The 26396-nt window shown below is 64.0% G+C and overlaps 2 protein-coding genes across 10 annotated transcripts; both read left to right on the plus strand.

The window, feature by feature from the left end:
• The first annotated feature begins 406 nt into the window (after positions 1–406).
• TEPSIN (TEPSIN adaptor related protein complex 4 accessory protein) lies at positions 407–6070 on the plus strand. Of its 4 annotated transcripts, none has more exons than XM_076353583.1 (14): positions 407–467; positions 848–920; positions 1186–1212; positions 1398–1491; positions 1704–1771; positions 1928–2006; positions 2465–2536; positions 3105–3311; positions 3430–3604; positions 3674–3775; positions 3910–4023; positions 4259–4337; positions 4512–4646; positions 4965–6070. In XM_076353583.1, the coding sequence occupies exons 2-14, from the start codon at positions 882–884 to the stop codon at positions 5454–5456; spliced, it is 1683 nt and encodes a 560-aa protein (XP_076209698.1). In that variant the 5' UTR covers positions 407–467; positions 848–881; the 3' UTR covers positions 5457–6070. The 4 variants fall into 4 exon arrangements, with proteins under 4 accessions (XP_076209698.1, XP_076209696.1, XP_076209697.1 ...); XM_076353581.1 differs by having other exon boundaries at positions 413–467; positions 1121–1212; XM_076353584.1 differs by having other exon boundaries at positions 418–448.
• Positions 6071–6476: 406 nt separating this feature from the next.
• On the plus strand, positions 6477–24408 carry CEP131 (centrosomal protein 131). 6 transcript variants are annotated; one of them, XR_012996612.1, is made up of 27 exons: positions 6477–6530; positions 7851–8049; positions 9125–9210; positions 9994–10108; positions 10542–10660; positions 11206–11319; positions 11431–11580; positions 11978–12095; positions 12879–12995; positions 14005–14173; positions 14323–14423; positions 14554–14736; positions 15116–15310; positions 15447–15584; positions 16167–16292; positions 16393–16509; positions 17920–17949; positions 19109–19211; positions 19546–19747; positions 20036–20143; positions 20350–20467; positions 20672–20746; positions 20833–20975; positions 21288–21465; positions 21544–21740; positions 23544–23638; positions 24061–24116. XR_012996612.1 is itself a non-coding variant. In XM_076353791.1 (27 exons), exons 1-27 carry the CDS (start codon positions 6499–6501, stop codon positions 24295–24297), a joined length of 3351 nt encoding a protein of 1116 aa, XP_076209906.1. In that variant the 5' UTR covers positions 6477–6498; the 3' UTR covers positions 24298–24408. The 6 variants fall into 6 exon arrangements, 5 of the variants coding, with proteins under 5 accessions (XP_076209906.1, XP_076209905.1, XP_076209907.1 ...); XM_076353791.1 differs by lacking the exon at positions 23544–23638 and adding an exon at positions 24223–24408 and having other exon boundaries at positions 21288–21447; positions 24061–24121; XM_076353790.1 differs by lacking the exon at positions 23544–23638 and adding an exon at positions 24223–24408 and having other exon boundaries at positions 15119–15310; positions 24061–24121.
• Positions 24409–26396: the final 1988 nt, after the last annotated feature.

Genomic DNA, 26396 nt, shown 5'->3' on the forward strand with positions numbered 1-26396 from the left:
GGGCGCCGGCGGACGCCCGCCCCTCCGGCTCGTCGATAGGTGAAGCGGTGCGCCTATCGCGGCGTCCTGGCTCTTCGATTGGGTGGTGGCGGAAGGTCGGCCCCTCGGCCTTCTCGGGTTGGCCGGGTTGGCCTGCCGAAAGCGTGGATTGGTTACGCGCCGAATCCACCTCCGGAGCCCCTACTGATTGGTCGCTCGTCGCGGGCAGCTCTGATTGGCGGACGTGCCGGTTGTTTACTTCCTGTCTCTCGCCCTTTTGCCGCCGGCGTCAACCTTGTGAGCCACTTCCGCCCAGAGCTCCGCCCTCCCTCGACGATGACTGGCCGACCGGCAGCGTTTCAAACTCTCATTGGTCTGCGGCGTCTTCCGGGGGGCGGAGCCGCGAGGCCGCTTTCGGGCCGGGCAGGGCCGGCGCCGGGAGTGTCATGGCGGCGCCGCTGAGAGACCGGTTGAGTTTCCTGGGCCGGGTACGGGCCGGGCCGGGCCGGGCTGGGGAGGGAGTGGGGGCGGGGGGGGGCCGCCTGGGGACGTGACGTTACTCCGCCACACGTGACGTCATCGCTGCGCCTTCTCACCTCCCGTGCTGTCAGAGCCCGGGCCCCTCGGCCTTGCCACGGCACCCCTGCCCTGCCGCTCTGATGTCACGGCTGTGAGGTCACTTGTTTCGAGGGCTGTGATGTCAGTGCAGCGGTGTGGTCTCAGCGGGGTAGGGGAGGGGGGGCTCCTGTTTTGGCCTTACGCAGCGCTGGCGGGGCCGGGCCTGCACCGGGCCCCTCTCACGCCGCCCTTCCTCCTCCTCCTCCTCCTCCTCCTCCTGCTCCTCCTCCTCCTCCTCCTCCTCCTCCAGCTGCCGGTGCTGCTGAGGGGCACGGCGGACGACGATGTCCCCTGCCCCGGGTACCTGTTTGAGGAGATCGCCAGTATCCTTCCGGGGAGCGCGGAGGGCCCGGGGGGGGGGGGCGGTGGGTGGTCGCCGGGGCCGCTCCAGGCCACGGGGGCTGGGGTGGGTGGGGGAGGGGGAGAGGTGCTGGCAACCGGGGGGGGGGGGGGCTGCTGCCGCCCCCCCGCCCCCGGGCTGCGGTCCCCGCGGGGAGAGCAGGATCCCTAACCCCCACCCCAGAGATCTCCCACGAGTCGCCCGGCAGCAGCCAGTGCCTGCTGGAGTATCTCCTCAACCGGCTGCAGAGCAACTCCTGCCACGTCAAGCTGAAGGTAGGTCGGTGGTGGTGAGCGGGGGGCGGCTGCTGCGGGGCTCCCCCCGGGGCCGCAGGGGAGCCCCGGGGCCAGGGGTGGCACCGTCGGGGTGATGGGCCAGAGCGTGGGCGTTGCCGCAGCCCCCGGGGGGCTGGTGGGGCAGCCGCGACTTGGCCTTCTCACCCCGAGCCCTGCGTCCGCAGGTGCTGAAGATCCTGCTGCACACATGCGCCCAGGGCTCCCCCCAGTTCGTCCTGCAGCTCAAGAGGAACGCCTGCTTCATCCGGGAGGCAGCAGGTAACGGGGAGAGGAGTGGGGGAGCTGGGGCAGGAGAGCAGGGAGTGGCCCTGCCTGGTGCTGGAGAACCCAGCCTGGCTGCGGGGGAGAGCCCGCTGCCTGTGGGGGCTGCTCCAGAGGCTGAGCGCCGGCCGGGGCCGGGGTTCTGCCCCATCCTGCCTCGTGCCCGGAAGCTGAGCATCCCCCAGCGCTCCCGACCTCGTGCCTTGCAGTGTTCGCTGGGCCCCCAGACCCCCTCCACGGCAACAGCTTGAACCAGAAGGTCCGGGCGGCCGCGCAGGTGAGTGCCGGCCCCGTTCCCCCTGTGCCGGGCGGACTGCTCGGGCCCTGCCTGGAGCAGCAGGGCAGCTCTGCTCCCCAGACCCCCTCCTCGGGGCCAGGCCGGGGTGCCCGGCGCTCCCCAGCTCTCTGCCCACAACCCCATCTCTCCCGCTAGGACTTGGCCAGCGTTCTCTTTTCGGATGCGCCGCTCCCCCAGCCTGCCACGCTGCCTGCCCGTCCCCTGCCCCCTGTGGGTAAGTGCAGGCCCCTCACGGCCCTGTCACCTCCCATGGGCCGTGCTGGCAGCGCAGGGCCGGTCCCTTCGGCTGGAGCTGTGGGTGTGCAGAGGGTCCGCTGGCCGGGGAGGCTGTTGGGGGTGAGGGCAGGGTGCCACAGGCCCCCGTGAGGGGTCTCTGGCTGCTGCCCCCGTCCCACTGTGGGCCCCGGCTCTGCTTGCTGAGAGTGTTCCCCTGCTCTGGCTAGAGCAGGCTGCGGGGTACTGCGTTAGAGGGAAAAACGTGCCGGGGGGAGCGGAGGGACAGGCTGCCCTTAGCTTCCCTCTGAGGCGTTCTCCTGTAAGTGCCCTGCCCTGCACCCCAGCTCCTCCCGGCTGCCCCAGGCGCTCCCCTGTGCTTGCGAGGGGGAGGAACAGCAGTGGAGGGCGACCCCGAACGCCTGTGCTCCCTCTGAACGTGCCTTGTGCCTCCCCCAGGCATGGGCTCCAGCCCCAGCCCCTGCGGCTCCTTGCAAGGATTTGGCTTCAGCAGTGAAAAAAGCGGCTCCGGTAAGTCCTGGCTGTGCCCTCGCCTGGCGCTGCCCCTCGCCCTGCGTGGGTCCCCTGCTCGGTGCTGCCCTGCCTGCGCGCCGTGATGCCGCAGCCCCGGGGGGTCCTGCCTGGGGTTAGACCAGGCTTCCCAGAGTTTGGAGAGGCGTAACCTGGTTGCCGGCTCTCTCGGTGGGTGTTTCTGGGCGGCTCAGAGCGGAGCCGCGCTGCACCCTTTGCTTTGTGCAGCTCTCCCCTTTCCCAAGCTGTCTGACGGGTGCTGGGGCTGGTGGCACGGCTGCAGGGCTGGCGGTGGGAGGTGCTCCACCGGGTCCTTCCCTGCTGGGAGGTGTGACAGGGACGTGGGAGGTCAGCTTGTGCCCCCTGGCCTGTCCCGGTAGCTCCCAGGTATTCCTCGCCCCCCTTGTCCAGCCAGAAGTCCCTCACAGCCCGGCTGTGCCTGGAGCCCGGCTGCCGGGGCCGCTTCTCTCTGCCGGCAGGTCCCCTCGTGACACCCTGCGAGGCGGTGGGTGCCCGGGGGCTGGGCTGGGCTCCCCGGGAAGCGCCTGACGCCTTGGCCTCTGCCCAGCTTCGACAGGGGAAGCCCTGCTCAGCACCATCCAGCGAGCGGCCGAAGCGGTGGCCCACGCTGTGCTCCCCTTGCCGGAGGGGCCCCGGCCTCACCGCAGGGAGCTCCACGAGGACGCCTACCAGCCCGTCAGGGCCCCCTCACCTGCCAGGAGCCCGGCCGGGGCCGTGAAGCCACCAGCGGTCGCCGCAGCGCACAGCACCCGAGGTAGGTCCCTCTGCCGCTGGGCTGGGGCAGCTACCGGCCGCCGGGGGGCCCGGCGGGGATCCCCATGAGGTACTGGGGCTGGTTGGGGGTCAAGACCTCCCTGCTGTCGTCTCTGCAGTGAGTCACCGGCCGGGGCTGGCCGGGGGCGGCTGGGAGGAGGCGGACAGCGGGCACAGTTCCCAGGACTCCTCGCAAGGGAACGGCGAGTTGAGCCGCACCTCGGACTCCTGCAGCAAATCGGGCAGCGACAGCCACTCCGGGGCCAGCCGGGAGCTGACCCACGTGGCCGAGAGGTGAGAACGGGGCCGTGGGGGGGGCTCCTCTTCCCTTGGGACCTTCTGAGACGCTTCCCTCGTCTCCAGGAATGGTGCTCTTGTTTTCCACGCCATTAATCCGGAGTTCCCTGGCACTGCTGGCTGGATTCCTCCTGGGATGTTTGGCCTCCCAGCTCGGGCAGCCTGCGGGTGGGCAGAGCCACGGGCAGGGGAACTGATTTGGGAGGGACTCCTTGCCTGCTGGAGGGTGGTGGGGTCTGCGCTGGGACCCCAGGAGGGAGCAGGGCTGGCCCCGGTCCCCACCGAGGCATCTCCCCGGGCAGGGTGGATGCTGACAGCCCGGGCGACTGCGTGCGGGAGGTGAGCCTGGTGTCGGTGCTGACCCGCGGCGCCAGGGTCTTCCTCACCAGGGAGGAAGCACAGCACTTCATCAAGGAGTAAGTGCCCAAGGCGGACGCTCCCCGGGACCGTGGGTGCTGTGGGGCTGGGTGGGGAGCGCTGCGGGGGCTTTGAGGGGCAGCCCGAGCCCTTCTCACCCCCCTGGCTGCCTCGGCCCAGACCTCCGGGGCCAAGATGCTGCCAGGCAGGAGGGCTGCCTGCTCCCGGCTGGCTCCCGGGGCTCGGGGTGCTGCGTGTGGCCGACGTGGCCGTAACCGCTCCCCCCTTGGCCAGGTGCGGGCTGCTGAACTGCGAGGTGGTGCTGGAGCTGCTCAGCCGGGCGCTGGAGGACCCCAATGACAGCGTCCGCATGGTGAGCGCGGGGCAGTCCCAGTGTGCCACCGGCACGTGCCCGCGGTGCCGCCCACCCCGGCCCGTGCCGCTGCAGGCACGGGGTGGAGGGACGGGGGGGAAGAAGCACCGCCGAGCTGGGGCGTTTCGGTGCCTGTCCTGCCTGCCCGGCTCAGCCGCGCTCTCCTCCCCGCAGAGATCCATGTGCGCCATCTCCTCCCTCATGTGCTCCGACCTGCTCGCCCTGGACCAGATCTTTGCCGTGACTCGGCAGCACCTGCAGCAGCTCAGCCAAGGCAGCCCCGGCCCCGTCGCCAACCGAGCAACAAAGGTGACTCCTGGGACGTCCCTGTGCCCTCTCCCCGGGGCAGGGGGCTCCTGGGGACTGGCCTGCCCTCCTCGGGGACACCCAGCTCTCTTGGGAGTGGTTCCGTGTGTGTCCCAGAGGGGTGGGAATTGTCCGCCTCTCCCAGGAGCGGGGAGCCTGGGGGCTGTGATGCTCCCTCCCCAGGAGACAAGGCTGAGCCCTGGGAGGGGACGCCGGGGCTGATCCCCAGGACAGTCTCTCTGCCTGGGAAAAGGTGCCAGGGTCGGGGCCTCCTTCCTGATGCCGCTCTCACTCCCGCCCGTCCCACCCTTCTCCTCCCAGATCCTGCGGCAGTTTGAGGCTCTCTGCAGAGGCCAGCCCTCCCCGAAGAGCGCGCGCCCGGACTCGGAGCCCTCTGCCCTTGCCGTGTGCTCAGCCCCGTGCACCGGGGACCTGCTGACGGACATTCTGCCCCTGGCAGGCGAGAGCATCCTCACCCCCCTGAGTGCAGCCCCGCTCCCCGTGGCCCCGCCGGCCTGCGGCGAGGAGCGGAGGGTGGAAGCGGAGATCCACGGGCAGCCCGGTGCCGCCCTGCCGGCCTGCCCCTGCGAGCAGGAGGCGGCGAGCAGGCTGGCAGGGGACACGGCGAGTGCTGCTGCACCCTCCCGCAGCCTGTCCCTCTTCGCCGGCATGGAGCTGGTGGCCCGTCCCGGCGCGGTGCTCTGCCCGGACTCTCCGCCGGCAGAGCTGCGGACGCTGTCCCAGCCCCAGGACAGGCAGATGGACACAGAGGGCAGCCGGCAGCCGTCGGCCTTCGCCTTTCTCAACATGTAGCTGCCGTCGGGCTCCCAGGGGGCCGCGGGGGCTTTGCCCTCCCTCCCTGCGGGGCCTATCGTGCCGTGGCTCCCCCCCCTCCCTGGGGCTCCTCCATGGGCGGCCAGCTGTTCCCGCACCGGGCTCGGCGGGGACGGGGGCCCCGCGCCCCCAGCTTCCCCTGCGGCACCCCGGGGAAAAGCAAACGAGCAGCCCTACGCACCCCGTCCCACAGGGGCGACGGAAGGGGGGCTGCCACGGGGACACGGGGTGTGAAATGGCCGCGGGGGCCAGGGCTTCGATAAGGTTATAACGTCCCTCTCCCTGTCTTTTTTTGCCACAAGTCCCCGGTGTCCCGGGGCCGGTGGAAGGGTAATGGTGCTGGTGCCCCTCGCTCGGCTGGGCTGTGAGGGGGGGTGCGGGGGAGCCGGGGCGGAGATCTGCCAGCACCCGCCGGGGCTGAGCTTGGGGGGTGCGGTTTGGGGACCCCGGCATGGCCATGGGGTGCTCCTGGGTGGCCCACTGCCTCCGGCCTCCCCCGGCTCCAGCCTCGGCGGCTGTGGGGCTGGGGCGGGAGAAGGCGCCGTCCCAGTGGGGCCAGGACCCACCAATAAACCCCACACTCCGGTCTGGGAGCTTGTGACTTTTTCCTGCGCCGTGGCTGGAGTCTGCCCCACAGCTCCCCCTGCCCCACAGCTCCCCCTGCCCCAGGGCTGGGCCCGCCCCCAGGGCTGGGCCCGCCCCACAGCTCCCCCTGCCCCACTTGTCCCATAGCTGGGCCTTCAGTATGGGCAAGCCCCGCCCCTCTCCCCTCCCTCCGGCCACGCCCCTTCCTCCTGGCCCCGCCTCTCACCTCCTTCCAATGACTCGCCCCTCCCTCCTCCCCCAGATATCGCCCCTCCTTCCACCCCAGGTTCCGCCTCTCGCCCCTCCCTCCTCCCCCAGGCCCCACCCCCTCGCCCCTCCCTCCTCCCGCCCCCTTCTACGCCTCGACCTACTCCCGCCCTCCTCCCCGCCCCGCCCCTCCCTTCCGATTGGCAGCCGCCTTCTCCCGCCCCGCCCAATGGCTGGGGCGGGGCGGTGCGCGCGGCGGCGGTAGGCTGCGCGCGAGCGGGCGCGGGGCGGCCTGAGGGGAGGGGGACCGGGACCGGGGCCTGCTCCGACGGGGGGGGACCGGGACGGGGGCCCGGGGGGGCCGGGGCCTTGTAACGGCCCCCGGGGGCCCTTTGTGGGGGGGGGGGCTGGAGCCGGGCAAGGAGGGGGCCGGGGCCTCGGGTGAGGCCGGGGGCTGGGGCTGCCCCCTCAGCAGGCCCCGGGGGGGGGGGTGCGGGTCCCTCTCACCCTCCTCTGGGCCCTTCTCGCTGCTTGGAGCCCCTCACCCGTGTCGCCCCTCCTGCGTGGGGCCTGGAGGGTCCTGGGGCTTGGGGCGTCTGGGGGGCCTGGAGCTTGGGGGCCTGGGCTTGGGCCTGAGGGGCCTGGGTGTCCTGGGCCTGGGTGTCCTGGGCCTGGACTCTGGGCCTGAGCCCTGTTTTCCTGGTGTGAGCCCGGCGGTTTCCATCGAGAGCCTTTTGTTTATCGGGGTTGTTGGGCCCGAGGCATTGCCAAGGTCTCCGGTGGAGCCCCAAGGGGGGGTGGTGAAACCAGACCTGCTGGGGGAAGACGGATTTAGGGATGGCTTGTGCGTAGCGCTGCGTAAAGAAATAAAGTGATGTCGCGGTGGCGTTTGCCTGGGGACAGCGACAGCTCCTGGCTCAGCGCTGTGGCGGGAGGGGATGCAAAGGGGTAAAGCGGGGAGCGTGCCTCCTCCCGAGCTGGGAGCAGGGCTCAGCTCTCCCTGCGCCCGTGGAGAGGGCACGGACGCTTCTGAACAGCTTCTTGGCAGAGATTGGGAGCGCTTGGTGGGGGAAGGATGCCTCGGGAGCTGCCCAGTTGCTTCTTCAGCATCCCTGCCCGATGCAGGGTGCTGGGTGAGCTGAACCCCCAGCCTTAGGGGGGGTTCTGGGCTCGCATGATCCTCTCGCAGCCACAGTCTGTAAGGAGCCCGGTGTGGGGAGAGCAGGGCTTTTCTCCTCTGTGTTAGTTGTCTGCCGGCCTTGAAGGGAGCGTCCTGGCCTGTAAATGGGGCAGCAGGACGTGGGATGGACAGCCGGGGTGTTAGGTCAAAGCAGTGGGGGGACGGCTGCTGGTGTCGGGCACTGTGAGGAGTTCACCTGGAGCCTCTCCAGGGCTTGTGTTCAGGGTTACTTGGCATGTGGAAATACGGAGGAAGGTGTTTTGTCCCATTTGAAAATGGTTACGGCTCTGTGTGCCGGCGTTTGTAGGAGACGGCTGGGAGCAGAGCGTGTGGTTTGCTTGCCGCACAAGGCTGGATGTGCTCCCCGTGCCTTCACTTCTCCGTCTGCGCTGTGCTTCCAGGGCCCCTTCTCTCTGCTCGAGCATGAAGAGCACCCGCAGCAGCTCCTCCTTCCAGGGCGCCGGTACTGGCGGCGTGGATCTGAGCCTGACGGGCCTCCCCGCGCCGGTCTCACGGCGGCCCAGCAGCGCCTCTCCCGCCAAGCACATGGCGCGCTCCATCTCGGTCACCGCCGATGGCAAACCGAAGAGGAACGCTCCGGTGAGTCCTGGGCAGGAGAGATCCTTCACCCCTGCATCCCTCCTGCTGCTCGGGGCAGGGAGGCGCGCGTGCACGAGTGGGATGCCTCAATGCACGCCCGCTCTCCCAGCTGTCTAACATCGGGCCGCGCTGATCCTGCCGGCTGAGCTTTGAAGCGCAGCCTGGGGCGGGAGGTGGCACTGGGGAGGGCCCTGGCTCCCTCCCGAGAGCGTGTGGCGGCGTGGCACGGCTGCGTGTTTATGGAGGGCAGCCGCACCACCTTCGGGAGGGGAGAATTGGGCTGGTCCAGGTGTTAGTTGGAGCTGCAGCTCTGGGTGCTGCAGTGCCGCGCGCTCTCTCCAAATCTGATCATCCTCAACGATCGGCTGCTCATCAGGTCTCTTCTCGGCCCTTGAACGTACGCAGAACGGCAAGCAGGAAAGCGTCAGGCTTCACCCTTTTCCCTTCCTTGCCTTTCGCCTCCCTGCCCCGATTTCCTTCTGGAACCTCCCCAGTTCCTGGTATCTTCTGCCGGACGCTGTGGCGCTTCCAGGCCCAGCTTGTGCCTTGCCGAGCACCCTCCGTTCCTGCTGGGGTCGGCAGAGCTGGGGGCTCGGTGTCTTGCTGAGTGGGGGTTTCTGCGAGTGTTTTTTCAGCAGAGCGAATGAGCCCCAGGTACTTACTGGGCTCTATTAAGATCCAGTAGTGGAGAATCTCTGCGCTCTTTGCTGAGTAATCCCTACTGCCTTGGCAGTCTTCCTTCACGCTTGTTCCCAGGGCAGGTAACGAGCACGGCCCTTCTGGGCTGGGGAGCTCACACAAACGAGCTCGTTCCTGCTGGCTCAGCAGCAGCGCGGGAGCCCAAGAGGGAGCGAGGTGCCATTGCACTCTGCCTCAAGGAGAGGCTGGCAGCCGCAGGGATATTGGAAACGTCGCGTCGGGGCTGTGTTGAAGGGGGTGGAGGGGTAGCACCGCCAGCAGTGCTATTTTAGGATGCCTGACTCACAGGGCGAGCCTGCCTAGGCCAGGCATCCCAGCTTCGCCTGCCCGTGCTTCTCCTCAACATCGCTGCTGAATTTAGCTCTCTCCTCCGCAGGAAGATGCGGGATCCCGGGCAATGAACAACCTGCGGAGGTCCAACAGCACCACCCAGGTTAACCAGCGGGTGAACAGCACGCGCAGGTACAGCTCCAGCCACCAACGTGTGTCCCTCTGTCCCGTGGATGGGACTATGTGAAACCCCACCCGTCTGTCTGACCTCTCTTGTCCTGCCTGTGAGGGAACCAGAGCCTTTCAAAAACGTGCATTAAGCTCTGTCATACTCATCAGGGGTTACAGCCTGGCCTCGGAAAGCCAAGGTCTGTTTTTTTGGTTTTGTTTTGTTTTTTTTTTTGAGGGGACGTCACTTGATTAGGATTTGGGGAAATAGAGTGTACTTCTGTGGCTGGGAAGCCTCTGTCACAAAAGACACTCAATTTAATTCCAAGGGACAGGGCCGTTCAATTACAACAGCCCCTCATGGACCCTCCGGACCGTAGCTGGACTGTGTTAGGAGATGAAAAGTTCTCCTTCTGTCTCCAGTGACCTCCTAGGGCTGTCTCTGAATCGTGATTTTCCATTCTCTTGTTGCCCTGTGCCCATCCCTTTAACATACTCTATCTTCGCACGTCATGCTGAAATCTAAAGCTCTGTATAAAAATGAATCATTCATAGATTTCATGACTCTGTAATGATTCTCCCTCCCTTTTCTCCCCTGTGTCGCGATGGCAGGCGGTAGGTGTGCCTCGGCTCTATGCTGTGTGTGTTGTCAGAGTGCCTTGCTGCGATCAGAGCGTGCTTCTCAGCGAAGCAGCCTGTGTGGGATGAGAACCCTGCTATCGCTGTCTTGTTGCCGTTTGCATGCGATATTAACTCCGGAACACGTGTTCTCTCCTCCTCTCTGCCTTCCCTGGATTCGGGCTAAAGCTCAGAGCAGGCGGGAGACTTCCTGACCTTCTTTGAGAGCGGTTCTGGGGGAAGAAAGAAACTGGCGAGTCTGAGCAAAACCTCCCCGGAAAAGAAAACCACGTGGAACATCTTGGTGAGGACGGGGACGTCCTGGGGCGGGTGGCCTAAGTCAGCTCTGCTTGCTCGAGGAGTCGGCTGGGTTTGGTGGAGGAGTGGGAGGGTTTCCCTAGAGCCGAGGATGGGGTGGTACAGCTCGTCTGTGACGGCCAGGCTGGTCCTTCCTCAGCCTACAGTCAAAGCTGGCACGGTTTGGATGGCCAACGTGCTCGGCCAGTCCTCTGGCCTGCGTTGCCCTTGTCTCTGGCCCAGGGCTTTTGGCCCATTGCCTCCGTGTTCCTGGCTTCTGGTGGAGGCAGGCAGAGATGCAGGCAAAGCCTCGAGGCTGCCGTGCTGTGGAACAGAGGTTTCTTGTGTGTGGCAGAAACTGGCTTGTGAAGGAAGAGGGTGGTGTTTGAGGACATGGGTTTGGCGCTTGCCTGCGCTTATACCTGCTGACTCCATGGCAGGACGATCAGCCGCGAGCGTTCCCGGGCTCCTCCGGCTCCCACGGCGTTCAGCCACCAGCGGGTATGAGGAGGAAAGAAGCCACCGTGCTCCTGGCAGCCAACTTCACTGCCAACAACAGGTAGGAGGGGCGGTACTGAACTGGGGCCTGTAGGCCTGGTGTTGGGAGGAACTATGCCGAGAAAACACCCGGGCAGAGGAGGGGGTGCTGGTGTTCTGCCTCTGCCAGGGCGTGGGGGTCAAGTGCCGGGCAGACCGATGACGGTGTGCCAGGCTGGCTGGCCGGGACGCGTTTGGAAGCCGCGCAGGAGCTCGACTGATGCGTGGGAGAGGCTGCCCTTGCTCTAGGAAAGGGAACGAGTAAAACTTGAACCCTTCAGGGCCAGGAGCGACTTAAGCCAAGGCTGTGTGTAGAATAGCCTGAGCAGCAGGCCGTTAGGTCTGCTCGGGCTGTGTCTGCCTGTCTGTGTGTCAGGTAACAGCTACCGAGGAGCGAGCTCTAGAGAGCGGACGAGTCACTTGTGAGGCCTCGCCTAGCCCTCGCCTTGGGGGACGCTCCAGACGGTCACGGTTGGGTTGAGGGTCGCAACGCAGGGAGCATCCGTGGTGCGTGCTGTCCCCTTCGGATCCAGCAAGTCCTAACGCCTCGTCTTCTCTCCACAAAAGGAGCAACAAGGGTGCGATGGGCAACTGTGTCACCACCATGGTGCACAACAACTACTCCACCACTGAGAAGGGCTCTGCGCCCAAAAGCTCTAACCAGGCACCCAGCTCCCTCAAGTAAGTGTGGTGAGGTCCTGGCTTGGAGGCTGTGCTGACCCCCGTGTTCATGTGCTGATGTGGCACGGGATGGGGCAGGATGGTGCCAAACAGCTTCATCTTCTTCCTTAGCAACGTTGTCAAAGCGACCTCAAACGAGGACGGCGAAAGCAGCAGCTTCGTGAAGTCTCAGAAGAATTTCTCCAGCAACAACATCATGACCTGTAACAACAACAGCAGCCTGCCCCGGAGGAAGGAGGTGACCGAGGAGGAGGCAGAGAGGTGAGGCAGAGCCGGTGCGTGATGGCTGGTGGGAAGAGGCAGGAGGACGGTGCCAGGCAGAGGGGTGAGCTCCAGGGGAGCTGGTGCTGGTTTGTTCTTGTCCTGTACGGCTGCAGATTCGGGAAGGGCCCCTCTTAGCGCACTCGCAGTTGGCTGATTTACCCTCCCCGTGACTTGGCTCTGCGCTTTGAGTTGTCCTCATCAGAGGCACCAGTTCCTCCCACCCCAAATGTCAGCCCAGGAAAAGGCCTCGTTGAGTCGGGGCGTGAGGGGACAGAACAAGTCCCGGTGCCGTGGGTGAGCGGCCTGCGCTCTGCTGCAGCAGGACCGGGTGGTGCCGCCCGGCCGGCGGCCAAGGAGGACCCCGGGGCCGCGCTGACCCTCCCTCTCCCCGCAGGTTCATCCAGCAGGTGAACCTGGCTGCCGTGACCATCCAGCGCTGGTACCGACGCCACTCGCAATGGCACAGGGCGGGAGCTGCGGCTCTGGGGCGCTTGCTGGCTTCCCAAAGGGAGGTCAGTCCTGTCGCTGCCTTGTAGCACAGACCTTTCCGACACCCATGTCCCTCTCGCCTCGCTGGTGAGGGAATTTGCGTCCCTTCAGTCACCAGACCCTCCAGCCAAGTCCTGAGCTGTCAGAGACGAGGGGGCTTTGGCTTTCCATCTAGCCAGCCCCTTGCAGTCCAGAGAGCTGAGGAGGGTCCCGTCCCCGCAGAGATGCAGGGGGGAAGCGTGGGTTTGGTTCCAGGGGGAGTTCAGGCTGGGAGCCCCTGGGCTCAGCGCTGCACAGCTCCGGTCTACCAGCTCCCTTCAGCTGCGAGCAGGCAGTCGCTTGGCAGTAGCAGCACAAATCCTGCTCAATTCTTATTGTCTCGAACACGCTCGTGGCCAGAGGAGGGATACCCTGTCTCAGCTCGTCGTAGCGAGTCAGTAACGAGTTGGTTCATTAGAGAGTGACGAGTCATCTGCAGCTATTTGTGTTTCTTTGTGTTTAATTATTTATCCCAATCACAAAGAGTACCATAGCTCTTGCATGTGAGAATCTATTTTTAAGCCTTGTCTCCTCGGTGGTTTCAGACCCAGATGACTAATAATTACATTCAGTATCTAAAGAAAATAAGCTGCTCTAAAGTGGAGCTTTTCTGAGGGCTCTGTACCTGCATGGAGCGAAGGATTGGGGGGATGGAAAGCCTGGATATGGGGTGACCTCAGGTGCAGTGTGCCCTTTCCCTCTTCTCTGCTGTGGGTGGTGGGTGCTGGAGAGCTCCTAGTAACATTTTTGGCCCTCCTCTCTGGAAGGAGAGGCAGCAGCGGATGGAGGAAGGGAATATTCTGGATTTGCACAAGAGGAAGGATGAGGAACGCCGGAAGATCCGAGAGGAGAAGGCGCGCCTGGCCCGACGTGCTGCCATCCAGGTAGGGACAAGGCAAGGCCTGCATGAGACCAGTTTGTTGGCATCTTCTTGTGAGGCAGCGAGAGGGCCTCTCCTCCGCATCTCTCAGGGCTTTGTGCGAAGTAGAATTAGAGCCAGCCTTGGAAATGGAGTGCTCCCTATGGAGACGGAGGTGCCATAGAGCGGTTTCCCATTGTGCTCCTGCCAAGCCTTGGCAGCTCATTCCGAGCTTGCGAAGACAGTGCTGGTTTCGATCTAGTTCTCAGGGAAAGGGTGACCGCGTTGAAACGGGGAGACTGTAACTGCAGCTTCTCGGAGTGGCTGAGGACGAGAGTGTCCTGGGAAGGGGACCCTCCTCGGGAGCGGGGTCCCTCCAGGGTGGGCTGAGCACCGCTCTGTGCCTGCTGGCAGGAAGCACCTCGCCGTCGTCACCCTGTTCTTGCAGCCCCCTTTGCAGCAGGAAAGGGCTGGTGCTCCTGGGGCACAGATGAGGGGCTGGCACAGACTTTGGGGAGTTGCGTGTTGGCTTGCAGTATAGCTGCAGATTTTTTTAAAAACGCCAACTTCTCTTTGCCCTAAATGGAATCATATTTCAGTGGAGGGGGGTCAGGAGAGACACAGCAGTGAGCAGCCAGAGGACAGCAAACTGCTGCAACAGCCTTGCAAATACATGCTTGTGACTTCCCAAAACTCGGCTAAGGCAGCCCCCTCGGATTCGGAGGCCCTCAGGATTCGGAGGCCCTTTACGGAGCAGCAAAGGACACTGCGCAGGGGCATGTGAACAGCCCTTGTTCACAGGTGGAGCTGGCAAGACCCTGGCTACCACCTCCCCTCTGCTCAGAGCAGTGAAGAGTAGAGCTGTTGTTCCTGTGCTTTCCCTTTGGCTAGAGTTGTCCTCGTTAACCCTTCAGCAGCAAGTGTGTGGGTTGTTGCTGTCTCCCAGGCCCTTGCTAGCACGTGAAGCGGTGCAGGGACATGTCAGAACACACCCTGTGCTGGGCAGGACACTGATGGCCTGTCTATCCCTACAGGAACTGCACCAGAAAAGGGCCCAAAAGGCTTCGGACTCGAAGCGCCTGGCAGAAGAAGAGCTTGCGCTGGTGAAGGAGAGCAGAAGGGTAGCAAAGAAGAAGCCTGCCAAACCTGCTTCTGCAAGGAACGTCAGTCCCGCCAGCAGCGTCACCAAAGCCAATAACGCTGGTGAGTCCCTTCTGCAGGTCTCCGATGCTTTTGGAGCAGTGTGTGACGTGAGGGGGAAGGAGGAGGATGGAGGAGCGGTTCTCATTCTGGGGAGCTGCTTCGAAGGGGCTGGTTGTCGCAAGTGCCTGAGAACAGTCTGGTTCCTGCAGAGGCCAATTTCCACTCAGTAGCTGCAGAGCCAGAGGAAAGCGGCCTCGCAGACCTTGGCTCCGTGCCTTCGCGGGACCCTGAGGCGGAGGACAAGCTGCAGGTGGGTCTGGCTTTGCCTCGTGGGGCACCTGGCACCAGCTGTTCTGCCGAGGTGGCTTTGGAGCCTTCGTTGACTTTTGGGGAGATCTGGCAAATTCTTTTACTGCAAGGTGCGTCATTTTCTCCCCTAGGATGTCAGCTCCAGAGAGACGGGTGGTGAGGATCTGGAGACGGTGGTCACTGCTGTCAGCAGGGCTCAGTCCAAGGTCACTCTCAATGAGCTGCTGGACACGCTCAAGCTGTTGGAGGAAGAGCCAGAGCTGCTGCCCCCGCCGAAGCTCTTGAAGAAGGACCGATATGCCTGGATAGACGGGGTAAGCAGAGGGCTGAGGCCGGTTGCATTCACCCTCAGACAGCGACGGCTGCCTGGTGGCAGCAGGTTCCCCTATGGGCTGCCTTCTCCCAGCGCTTGCTGGGTGGCGGAGGGTGAGAAATGCAGCTGATTCGCTGCCAGAGAAGGCAGCGGAGGCGTTTGAAGGCAGGCAGCGGAGGAATTTGAAGGCAGGCAGGGCTTGGGCATCCGCAAGGAGGAGCAAAACTGTGCGAGGGCTGTGGTGGGAGTGGGGTTAGCACAGAGGATAAGGCTGGTTACTGGGGTGCAGTGGGAGGACTGGGCTCCAGTGATGGAGAAGAGCCAGCACCTCTTCTCCCGAGCCTTCCCCTGGGTGCTCATTCACAGCTGTGTCTGCCCAGCAGGAGCCCAGCTCCAATTCCCTGACTGCTGATAACTTGGAGAAGTTTGGGAAGCTGAACCACTCCCCGGGGGTCCCCGAGGACGGGGCCCTGCTCTCGGAGGCCAAGCTCCAAAGCATCATCAGTTTCTTGGATGAGATGGAGAAGTCGGAACAGGAGAGGCCCAGGTCGGCCGCCTCGGCCACGCAGCGGGAGGTGAGTGCTGAAGCCAGAGCCCATCTGTATTGGAGAGGTGGTGCGAGACACTGGTGGGAAGGGTCTTCCGTCTCCTTGTCCTGGTTCCAGGTGGTCCCCACCACCTTTTAATCGTTTTTTTTTTTCGCTGTGGCAGGGTCTCCTCTCGGAAGAGGAGCTGGCTCACTTGGAGCAGGCGTCAGCTGTTGCCACGGAGGTCACGAGCTCCATCATGAGGCTGAAGCTGGAAGTGGAGGAGAAGAAGCGAGCCATCAGCCTGCTGCAGACAGCCCTGGTGTGTGAGCCAGATGTGCTTGCTTGCTGGGGAATGAAGACCAAAAGCCCTCAGCAGATGTTTCTTGAGGCAGTGGCTTTGAAGCACAAGATCAGGGCTCTGCGAATAGGGCTTCCCATCTGTGTCCCCAGCAAAGTACTGCTGCGCTCCCGGAGCTAGTGCCGAGGAGCCGGAGGGCCAGAGGCTGCCGGGCATGCCGCAGTCCCGGTCGCTGTTAGCGTGGGGAAGACCTGCAAGGTCCTTCCCAGTCTGGTGCGGGCTTCGCTCAGATTTCTCCTTGCTGCCCCCCTGATTTGAAAGGCATCCTCAAACTCCCCTTCCTGGCAGGTACCTGACTAGTCCAGAAACCCTTGGTCAGGACCTGGGCTGAACTCTTTTCCTCTGTCCCACGGGGGTTTGGGTGTTCTTGCTGACAGCGGGGCAGGAGGTGTGAGTACCAGGGACTTTGATTTAGCTCTGTTCCTCCTTGTTCTGGCCCGACAGCGCCTTCCAGGTGCGGTAGTTATCTCCTGTACACATGCTGGGGCAGGTGTAACTTCTCCCTCTAATGTCTTGTGGCTATTTCTTCCCTACATCCAAAAGGCTCAGCAGAGGGAACTGACCGTCCAGCACGTCAAACAGACCGAGAAGGAGCTCGGCCACCAGCTGAGGCTGCAGAGGGAACAGTATGAGGCAGCTATCCAGAGGCATCTGTCCTTCATCGACCAGGTAATCTCTCATCCCAACTCAGACTGATGCTTCTGAAGCCAGAAGCTGAGGTGGCTCTACCCTGCCTGCCTGCCTGATGCCTTTTCTTCACCCTGCCCAGCTCATCGATGATAAGAAGGTGCTGAGTGAGAAGTGCGAGGCTGTGGTAGCTGAGCTGAAACAAGTGGACCAGAAGTACGGCAAGAAAATCACCCAGATGCAGGAGCAGCACGAGCTGGTGAGGGGATAGGGAAGGTGGGGGGGCAGGGAGAGGAGACATGCCACGGCCAGAGTTGGTTGGTTTTGCTCAAATGGGGCCTCTGCCCAGAGCAGTACGGTCTCTCTCACCTCGGTGGGGCCCAGTCGTTCTGGGGAGCCATTCTCTGTGCACAGAAGGTCCGTGTCGCCCGCGGAGCTTTGCCCTGGCTCCCCAAGAGGCTGCTGTCCCCTGCTGCCCAAAGCCAGGTGCATGGGACTGACGAAGAGACAGTGCTAGCTCCCAGGGGCTCTGCTCGGAAAGACCCTTCCCACACATCCTGCTGTGGACAGAGCTCTCCCCTGGCTGGGGGGTGACCGGGGGATCTTGCTTCAGCAGAGGTGAAAGCAGGCGCTGGCACAAACCCTGTGCCACAAAGGAATTTGTACCTGTGGCCGTATCCTCCTGAGCTGGGTGACTTCCAGCCCCCTTTGCAGGAGCAGGGATGCTCTCAGAGCTAAATGGGGATAAGTTTATAAAGGAACACGGGGCGTATAAGCAGTAGTAACAGACCTCTGTGGGTTTTGCTGGGCTGTTTGCCCTGACCAGCACCCAAACACACAGAGGCTGCGGGCTCGTGGGAGCTGGCTCGCAGCTTCCCTTGGGAGTGTGCAGAGAGCTCCCTCTCCCGCAGATGGAGGCAGCTCAGCTCGCCCTGTGCCGGGCCTGGCAGGAAGGCAGCGCCGCTGGCTCGCAGCTCAGCCGCGGGGCTCGTCCTGGCTCTGGTGCCCCTGTCCCTGCTCACCCTTGGCCTTGCAGCTGAGCTCATGCCCAGGGCTCTGGAGTGGGGCTGGCGTTTGCACCAGTCTGAGCCTGTTCAGACAGACGCCCTCACGCAAACAAAGCGAAGGCTCGCTTGGCTCACTTTACCTTACTGTTTAAGCCAGAGTTTTGAGCCCAGCTCGGAGGAAGAAGCCAGTGCAGTATTGCTGTGCTTGGTGCCTGGAGGGGCCCCTTCCCGTGGAGGGATGGGGCTGGTTTTGCTGCTGCAGCCTGCGCGGAGCAGAGGAGGTGCCTCCTTTACCTCTCGTTTCCCGCTCGCAGCAGGGCAGCAGCGGTGGGAACCGCCCGGGAGTCCGTCTCTGCTCTCTGGCCACTTTGTTGACCCTGCTCCTGGTGAGCCGGGCTCCGACCATGTGGCGTGCTCCTCGGCAGGCCTGGCTGTGCCCCCGTCCCGGAGCTGCAATCGCCGGCGGTGCCATCTGTGTTACTGCCCGTTTGGCTGCCCCTCCCCTCGCTCCTGTGGGACCCCTGCCCCCGCCGTCCGCCCTGCCTGTGGCTCTCGCATACACACGGCTGTTTGGTCTTGCCTCTCTCCCCTCCCGTCTCCCCTCTCCCCCGTGACTCTGCGATTCCCCTTCTTTCTCCATCCCCTCCTTTCTTTCTCCCCAGGTCTGGCGCACTTTGGGCCCCTTTTGCGAGGTAAATGTGGTCTTTGCTCTTTTTTGTGCCTTGCCCTTCTGCTCTCGCGCCCTGACCTGCTCCCGCTCAGCAGGCGCCTGCAGGCAGCAGGGCTGGGATGGGAACTCCCCACTCAGCAGCAGGGTCAGCCCGGTGAAGGAGCCCCTTCACCCCGTCTTCCCAGGCCACGTGCTCAGCTGCTGCTGTCCCTGTCTTCCCGTGCCGATTTTCCTGCCCTTTTTTCCCTAAGAGCGAGTCCAGGGCTGTGCGGGTGGCCCCCTGCTATTCCCCGCTCCTCTCCGCACAGCAGCCATTGGGTGTCCTGCCACACGCTTGTCCTCCGGAGCTGTGACATGGCCTGCGTCCTGCACGCGGTCGTCATCTGCCTGTGCTGAAACGGAGCCATTTCTGGCCGGCTGGGCTTTCTGTCGGCCGGTGCCTTTCTCACCAGAAACCCCAGCACAGAAGTACGTGGTTGAGTGCTTCGACTGGCTTTTGCCGACAGGAGTGCCTGGGGAAGAGCTCCGTGGGCAGCAGGGCCTGGGTGTTTCTCCAGCCTCTTTGCTGGAGAGGAGGGCTCAGGAGGTAAATGCAGGCAGAGGAAGCGAGAGCGGCGGCTGTGCCTGGACTGTGCCGCCTTCGAGTCTTTGAAGAGTTTTGGGGTGCTGCAGAAGCTTGGTCTGTGGTGGTACCGCGGTGTTGGGAGGTGTGCCTGCCTGCCTGTCTGTCCTCCTGCCGGAGGGTCTTCCGTGCCAGGGAGAGGGAAGGCTGGAGAAGGAAGCGTGTTCACACACGACCCTGTGTCTGCTGACAGACGGACTGCCCTGCCCGCAAGGACCGTCAGCAGCCCCAATTCCCCTCCCCTCTCCTCTCCGTAGGTGCTCTCGTGTCTCAGCCAGCGAGTGCTTTCCCAAGGGTTTTGCTCTTCTCCCCCGTGCTCAAGGTCTGTGGGGCAGCAGCAGCCCCATCCTGTGAGTGAGAGGAGAAGGCACTGGGAGAGCGTACGGCTGCTTCTCTGGACTGGGAGAACATGCCTGGCCGGGGCTGTGCGAGTCGTCTGTGCGCAGCTCAGGCCGTCTGCTCCTGCCTGCAACTTCCTTCTCAACAGCCGGGCTCCCAGGCTAACAGGGGTTTTCTCCCCTAGCTTGTCCCTGAAGCTTTCCCGTTTGCGTCCAAACAGGAGATTAAGAAACTGAAGGAATTGATGACCGCAACTGAGAAAATCAGGCGGGAGAAGTGGATTGATGAGAAAACCAAAAAGATCAAAGAAATCACTGTGAAAGGTATGGGCACGTTCCCTCGCCGGTGGCTGGAGTCGGGCTGGTCCAGGGGTCACCTCCGTGCTGGTCCAGGAGAGGGACCGTGTCTGCAGAAGCTGCTGGCAGCTCAGGGAAGAGCTGCTCAGCGTGGGCAGACTCTGCTCCCTGTGTTTGGTAGAGGCAGATGCTAGAGGGCAAGGAAGCCCGTGCATGCTTGCCCCCCCCTTTCTTACCAGCCCCTCTTTGCTAGTTGATGTGTTCGCAGCCTCCTCGCCAGCTGGCCAGGGCCAAGGACACCGATGTTGGGGTCCGGACAGCCCCGAGGCCGAGCGGTAAACTGTCCTTCCCGCTGCCCCAGGGCTGGAGCCAGAGATCCAGAAGCTCATCGCCAAGCACAGGCAGGACATCAGGAAGCTGAAGATGCTGCACGAGGCCGAGCTGCTGCAGTCGGACGAGCGGGCTGCCCAGCGCTACGGCCGGCAGGCGGAGGAGCTGCGGGGCCTGCTGGAGCGGGAGAAGGAGGAGCAGAGCCAGCGGGAGAGGGAGCTGGCCCGGCAGCGGTACGTCATCATGGGGGGAGGCTTGAGGGCGGTTTGGGGCTCACAGCATGGGGGTGGTGTCCGGCACCCAGGTGCCAGTGGGTTCCCAATATTTGCGGCAGTTAATATCCACGGGGAGCAGCCCCTTTCTCTCCACCAGCCTGAGGTGGGAGATGCCGGTGAACCAGGGGCATCCTCCAGCATCAGACCAGCCCCTGGTTGGCCGCAGAAGGGATGGGATGGGACAGGGTGAAGAGGCGGACGAACGCCTGAAGCCAGGTGCGTCCCTGAGGCTGCTCTGCCCCGCAGGTGTGAGCAGCAGCTGGAGCAGGAGGAGCAGGCGCTGCAGCAGCAGCGGCGCCGGCTCTATGCGGAGGTGGCCGAGGAGAAGGAGCGGCTCAGCCAGCAAGCGGCCAGGTGAGAGGGCTGACAGCAGGGCCCGCGCAGCGGCCAAGGGCTGGAGGCAGCCTCGAGCTTGGGAGCGGTGGGGCTGGTTTCCCCAGGCCAGGCTCCGGTAGGAAGAGGGCTGGTGCTCGAGGGGGGCCAAGGGGGAGTATCTCGAGGAAGGGGTGGCGAGGCTGGGCTGGCACGGCCATTGGGAGCCGCGGTCTGTGTGCGGGCAGGCAGAGAGCGGAGGTGGAGGAGCTGCGGCAGCAGCTGGAGGCGAGCAGCTCGGCCATCACCAGGGCGCTGAAGGAGGAGTACGCAAAGGAGAAGGAGGAGCAGGAGAGGCGGCATCAGGTCTGGTTTTTCCCCTCGCCTCAGGGCCCCGAATTGCTGTTCGTGGGTGCGAGCAGTCCAGTCCCCAGCGCATGGCTGCGGTGGTGTGTGCTGGCACCGCTGAGCCCCGTACCCCCACCGGGGCGGTGCCGGGGGACTGCTCCCAGCCGGTGTGGGGTGCTGCGGCTGCCAGAGCTGAGCCGTTGTCGTCTTGTCTCTCCGCAGGCAGAAGTGAAGGTCCTGAAGGACCGGCTGGAGATCGAGAAGCAGGCCTGGGAGGCGAACTACATGAAGAAGGAGGTAACGGCAAGGGCTGCCCTTCTCCAAAAGGGCCACCCTTGGGCTCCAAGAGGGATTGAGGCAACGTTTGCCATCTCTGTCCCTAGGAAGCCTGGCTGCTCTCCCGGGAGCGGGAGCTGCGGGAGGAGGTGAGGAAGGAGAGGGACAAAGAGATCGAGTTGGTGATCCAGCGCCTGGAGGCCGACATGTCCTCAGCCAAGGAGGAGTGCGAGAGGGCAGCAGAGAACAGGTAGGGGGGAGAGGGAGGAGGTCGCCTGCGAGTCCCAGCTCCTCACAGGCTGGTTCCCTTCCCCTGAGCCTGCTCATCTCTCCAGCAAGCTCTGGACACTGTAGCTTGCGGGTGTGAGCAGTGTTAGTGCAGGAAGGAGCGGCTCACAGGGGCAAAGTTTACCTCACTTGAGGAAACAGCCCTAGATTTCCCGTGGGGCAGATCCACCCCCCTTGCTGCTGTGTCGTGGTCCCTCCTGCAGCGCAAAGGTGGCTGGGGATGGTCCCTGCAGCACCGGGCTGAGCCAGGCTGCCTGTCCTTTCTTCCCGTTAGGATTAAGAGGATCCGAGACAAGTACGAGGTAGAGCTCCAGGAGCTGGAGAGGTCTGAGCGGAAGCTGCAGGAGCGCTGCAACGAGTTGAAGGGACGGCTGGCAGAGTTGGAAGGGGAGAGCATTCGTCTGCAGGGCCTGCTGAAGCACAAGGAGCAGGAGGTGGAGGAGATCCGGAAGGTGCCCTGCCTGGCTCCATCCCCCTGCATCGCCCTGTGCCTGTCAGCGTCTTGATGTCACCTCTCTGCCCTGCTGCAGGTGATGGACCAGCTGGCCCAGGAGCGGAGCAGCCTGGCAGAAGTGGTCCGGCAGGAGTTCGCTGACAGGCTGGTGGGGACAGAGGAGGAGAACAAAAGGCTGAAGGCGGAGATGGTGGAGATGAGAGCCCGGCAGCGCCTGGAGCTGGACAGGGTAGCGCGGGAGAAGGACAAAGAGCTGGAGGAGGTTCACAGGAGGTGAGGCTGCCTGGGCGTCGCTGCCCCGGACTGGGCTCATAGCTGGGGCTGTGGGTACAGAGCTGACCCGGGGTGCGTTGCGGGAGCATGTCCGCAGTGCTGCATCCTCAGGCTTCCAGTCCTGTCAGGGCAAAATGGGCAGCAGAGTCACCCGAGCTGGCTGCCTGCTCAGCCGCCGTGAGTCCTCTGGCCCTTGTGACTTCTAGCCTGCTCTGTGTCATCGTGTCCCCAGGGCTGCTCCCTTGCATGCTTGGAGGATGCGAGTGTCCGGGCAGGCAGCTGGAGCAACGTGAGGGCTCCTGCCAGGAGAGGCCAGTGGTGCACAGCTCCGTCTGCGGTTCCTCCCTGGCAGGAGCACTGCGAGCCGGCCTGGCTCACGGTCAGCTCCTGGAGGGCTCCCCCACGGGGTAGCGCATGATACGTGTGATTGCAGACACGGCATCTTGCTCTGCAGATTTGCCGCTCCAGAGGGGCCGGGCAACCGATTTCCCCCCCACCCTGCCCCGAGCGTACGGGAGGGAGCAGTCTGCTGCTGGGTCAGGGCTCAGCCGGCCGCTGCGCAGCCGCGGAGGTCGAGGCCAGCTGTGACATCCCCAAAACGCGCCGGGGCCCCAGGCTGTCGGCCGCACAGCACCCCGAGGACCCGCTTCGCAGGGGCTGTGCTCGCGAGCAGGGCTCTGGCACTGCGGGGCTGCGCCGTGGGGCTCGGCTCCATCCTGCGCTCAGTGGGGAGGCCGTGCTGGGAGCCGGACTCGGCGTCAGGCAGCGACAACGTAAGGCTTCCTCTTCCCTCGAGTCTGCCTGCGGGGGAGGGATTTTGCAAGTGAAAGGAGAATCGGAAGGGGAAGCGCATCGTCTCCTGCGGGAGCTTTCTGCGTGGGGCAGAGCGCTGCGCTAACAGCTCCAGCGTGGTGCAAAGCCGTCCCTCCTGTCGGTGTCTGTACAGAGCTGCTCACCACCAGCTGTAACGAGAGGCTGTTGTATGAGCACACGGAGCTCGCTGGCTTTCCCGGATCCTGCCGAGTGATTCCCACTCACTCTGAGAGCCGGGGTCATACCCTGAGTGTGACATAACGAGGATCCCCTCTCCCCTTCCGTCCCTTACTTACAGCCTGGCAAAGGTTGAAACGGAAAGTCTGGTGCTCTGAGAGCCGTGGGGAAGAGTCCAGCCATGAGGCAGCAACCGTGGGCTTGAGAAATGGGAAGAAACTTAAAATCCCCTCCCTGTGGTCCTGTTAATTAATTAAGTCTTGCGAAGCTAATGTCCTCTTCTTCCTATAGATGACTCGATCCAAACTACTTAACGCTCACCAAGGGAATAAAGGCGCTTCTAGCGTGTAACGGCACCCTGAGCCCAGAGCTGCTGCTCTTTGGCTTGCTGCAGCACGCTGGGTGGGGGAGAGGGGCTGTGCCTCCCCCGGTGCTGAAATCATAGAATCACAGAATAGTTTGGGTTGGAAGGGACCTCTAAAGGTCATCTCGTCCAGCCCCCCTGCCGTGGGCAGGGACATCTTCAACTAGATCAGGTTGCTCAGAGCCCCGTCCAACCTGGCCTTGAATGTTTCCAGGGATGGGGCATCCACCACCTCTCTGGGCAACCTGGGCCAGTGTTTCACCACCCTCAGTGTAAAAAAATTTCTTCCTTAGATCTAGTCTAAACCTACCCCCCTTTAGTTTAAAGCCGTTCCCCCTTGTCCTGTCGCAACAGGCCCTGCTAAAAAGTCTGTCCCCATCTTTTTTATAAGCCCCCTTTAAGTACTGACAGGCTGCAATAAGGTCTCCCCGAAGCCTTCTCTTCTCTAGGCTGAACAACCCCAACTCTCTCAGCCTTTCTCCATAGCAGAGCTGTTCCAGCCCCCTCATCGTTTTCGTGGCCTCCTCTGGACCCGCTCCAACAGGTCCGTGTCTGTGTTATGCTGAGGGCTCCAGAGCTGGGCGCAGTGCTGCAGGGGGGGTCTCACCAGAGTAGAGGGGCAGAATCCCCTCCCTCGACCTGCTGGCCACGCTGCTTTGGATGCAGCCCAGGATACCATTGGCCTTCTGGGCTGCGAGCGCACACTGCTGGCTCATGTCCAGCTTTTCATCCACCAGTACCCCAAGTCCTTCTGGGCAGGGCTGCTCTCCATCCCTTCACCCCCCAGCCTGTATTGATACCGGGGGTTGCCCCGACCCAGGTGCAGGACCTTGCACTTGGCCTTGTTAAACCTCATGAGGTTCACACTGGCCCACTAATCGCCCTCCTGGGGCGCGGGGCCAGCCCGGTGTTTGGGGCCGGGCACCGGGGATGGGCTCCTCAGCCTCTCTGTGTCCGTCCGCTCAGGGTGAAGACGGCGGTCGTGAGGAAGGAGGAGAGCATGAGCAGCCTTCGGAAGCAGTACGAAGTGAGTGAGGGGGGCAGCTGGCCCCAGCCCCCCCCCACCCCTTGGGCTGCGGCTCTGCCCCGGGGCGCAGCGAGCCCTCCCTCTCCTGTGCTCTGTTGCAGGCGGCGGTGCAGAGAGCCGACCGCCTGGAAGCTCTCCTGGAGCAACAGCGAAAGCAGCTGCTAGCCGCCAAATGACCACCCTGCCGTGCAGGGCTGGAGGTGCTCCGGGGCGGCTGCTGGACCCACGTTCGGGGGGAGCAAACACCCGTGTGCGTGGGGCTGGGGTCGAGCTCTCCCTCCCCTCCCCTCCCCTCCCCTCCCCTCCCCTCCCCTCCCCTCCCCTCCCCTCCCCTCCCCTCCCCTCCCCTCCTCATTTTTCACAGCCCAGTCCCGGTTCCGCAGCCCTGAGCCCTGCCGGGGCACTCGGCAGCCTTCAGGTGTTCGGTGGTTGTGTTTTAACAATAAATCTGCCCTGCTTTCTACAGCCGTTTCTGTTCGATCTGTGTCCCCGGGGGGAAGGGGGGGGCCTCTGCCCCACTGGCATCCGCGACTTCTTTTTCTTCGCATTTGTCCCTCCCCCTCGTGCACGAGCTGCTCTTCCTCGTGCTGCGAGCGGGCAGCAGACCCTCCCTACCCCATGTTCCTGCGTCCTGAGACCTTCCCCACGGTGGGATGCGTGGGACCTGCGGGTCAGGGCTGAACTGGGGGACGGGAGCCTCCTCTTGCAAGCAGCTGGAGATTTTGAGGTCAGGGGGCCGGGCTGAGGACCCCCAGTCCCTGCCGGCCAGGGAGGGATGAGTAGAGGTGGGAGCTTGTCGCCCAGCAGCCCAGGCACGCGGGTGCTTGCTCTGACGGTGCCCAGCTCCCCGCCCTGCACCTCGCTTCCCTTTCTAAAACGAAATATCCAGGATGATGCGGGGAGGCGCGGCTGGGGCAGGACGCGGTCCCGCAGCCTCTGCTACCTGCAAATCTCTCAGCATCCCGTGACAGCGAGGGGAAATGCCTGGGCCGGGCCGGCAGCATCTGTTTCCTCTCGGCAGGGAGCGTGCGACCGCTCCTCTACAGCCTTTTCCCTCCAAGGAGGCTGGGGCTCGGTGCGGGGGGCGAGCAGATGTTTGCTCATCGGAGTGCCAGGGTGTTTCCCATCCGTCCTGCCTGACCCATGCACTCAGCTGGGCAGCGTGGGGTGGGAGGTGGGCCTCCCTCCGCCCCACGGCAGCGCTGCCAGAGCCCCCTTCCTCCTGGGGAGAAGTGGCCGGGGAGACCCCACCGCCATGCGGAGCTGCGGGGTGAGGCTCAGAGGGACCCTTCGTCACCCCAGGAAGCTGCGGAGGAGCTCGGCCGCTTCCCGGCGCTGGCATTTGTCCTGGCGTGGGCTCCCGGCTGCAGTTTCCTGGGGGGGATGCGGTCCCAAGGCACCCGTGGACGCCATCGGCCCACGAATGCCCCTTACCCCTGCCCGTGCTTTGGCGCTTGGCATGGATGTCCTGGGGCACGAGCAGCTCCTCCAGCCCCCGTGTGCTGCTGGCTGCGGCAGAGAGGCAGGGGCTGGCTGGGTCCTGCCCGGCTCCTTTCCCTTCTGGGCTGGTCTGGCTGAGCTGCCGGCCCTGCTGGTCTCCGCTCCCCCCTCGCTGAGCTGCCCCTCTCGGCCGTCCGAACGAGCAGCAAGGACGAGGAGGAGCACGCAGCCCCGTTTTGCCAGGAAAGGCTGGGCACGGTGCTTTTTTTCATTGTTGTTGCTTTTCTAACGACCGTTTCCTGAGCGCCGCTTCCGTCTTCCACCCCTTCGCAGCCTCCGCTCCGGCCACCCAGAGCCTTTTGCCGGCGTCTCCTGCCCCTGGCCCAGCGCGGCCCCGGCTGGGTGCTGGATGCTGCTGTGGTTAAATTGATTAATCATGCGAAACCTGGCATGGGAGGAGAAGAGGGGATCAGCCCCCTCGCTGCCTGTCCCGGGGGGGCTTGTGCCTGTGCCCAGCCCTGTCGACCGTGTGTAGGATGGCAGCACCTTGTGCCCCATCTGGCATCACTGGCTGTGAAGTGAGCACCCGTGCACGGTCCCCTGGGTGCCACATGTGCCCGGCCCTGCTCCTGCAGCCTCCTCTGGGGCTCAGCTCTCCCCCGGGGCTCGGTCCTCCAGCATCTTCCCAGCCCTGCCCCTCCCCAGCATCGCCGAGGCTAATTTCTAGGCCAGTGCCCGGTTCAGGCATGAATAAATCAGCGGTGTTGCATAACCGGGGATGCAGATTTTCGCCGGATGGCTGCCTGCACCCTGCTGCTGCGCCAGCACTGGACGC

Source organism: Aptenodytes patagonicus, chromosome 16 (genome assembly GCF_965638725.1).
Source record: "Aptenodytes patagonicus chromosome 16, bAptPat1.pri.cur, whole genome shotgun sequence".
NCBI classification, from domain to species: Eukaryota; Metazoa; Chordata; class Aves; order Sphenisciformes; family Spheniscidae; genus Aptenodytes; species Aptenodytes patagonicus.

Coding starts and splice junctions, on each gene's coding strand:
- TEPSIN (XM_076353581.1), top strand. CDS start 426: ATGGCGGCGCCGCTGAGAGACCGGTTGAGTTTCCTGGGCCGG. Junction 1,213..1,397: donor CCTGCCACGTCAAGCTGAAG/GTAGGTCGGTGG, acceptor CTGCGTCCGCAG/GTGCTGAAGATCCTGCTGCA. Junction 3,605..3,673: donor CTGACCCACGTGGCCGAGAG/GTGAGAACGGGG, acceptor CCTCGTCTCCAG/GAATGGTGCTCTTGTTTTCC.
- CEP131 (XM_076353790.1), top strand. CDS start 6,499: ATGGCTGGGGCGGGGCGGTGCGCGCGGCGGCG. Junction 6,531..7,850: donor GGGCGGTGCGCGCGGCGGCG/GTAGGCTGCGCG, acceptor CTGTGCTTCCAG/GGCCCCTTCTCTCTGCTCGA. Junction 14,174..14,322: donor CACCAAAGCCAATAACGCTG/GTGAGTCCCTTC, acceptor TGGTTCCTGCAG/AGGCCAATTTCCACTCAGTA.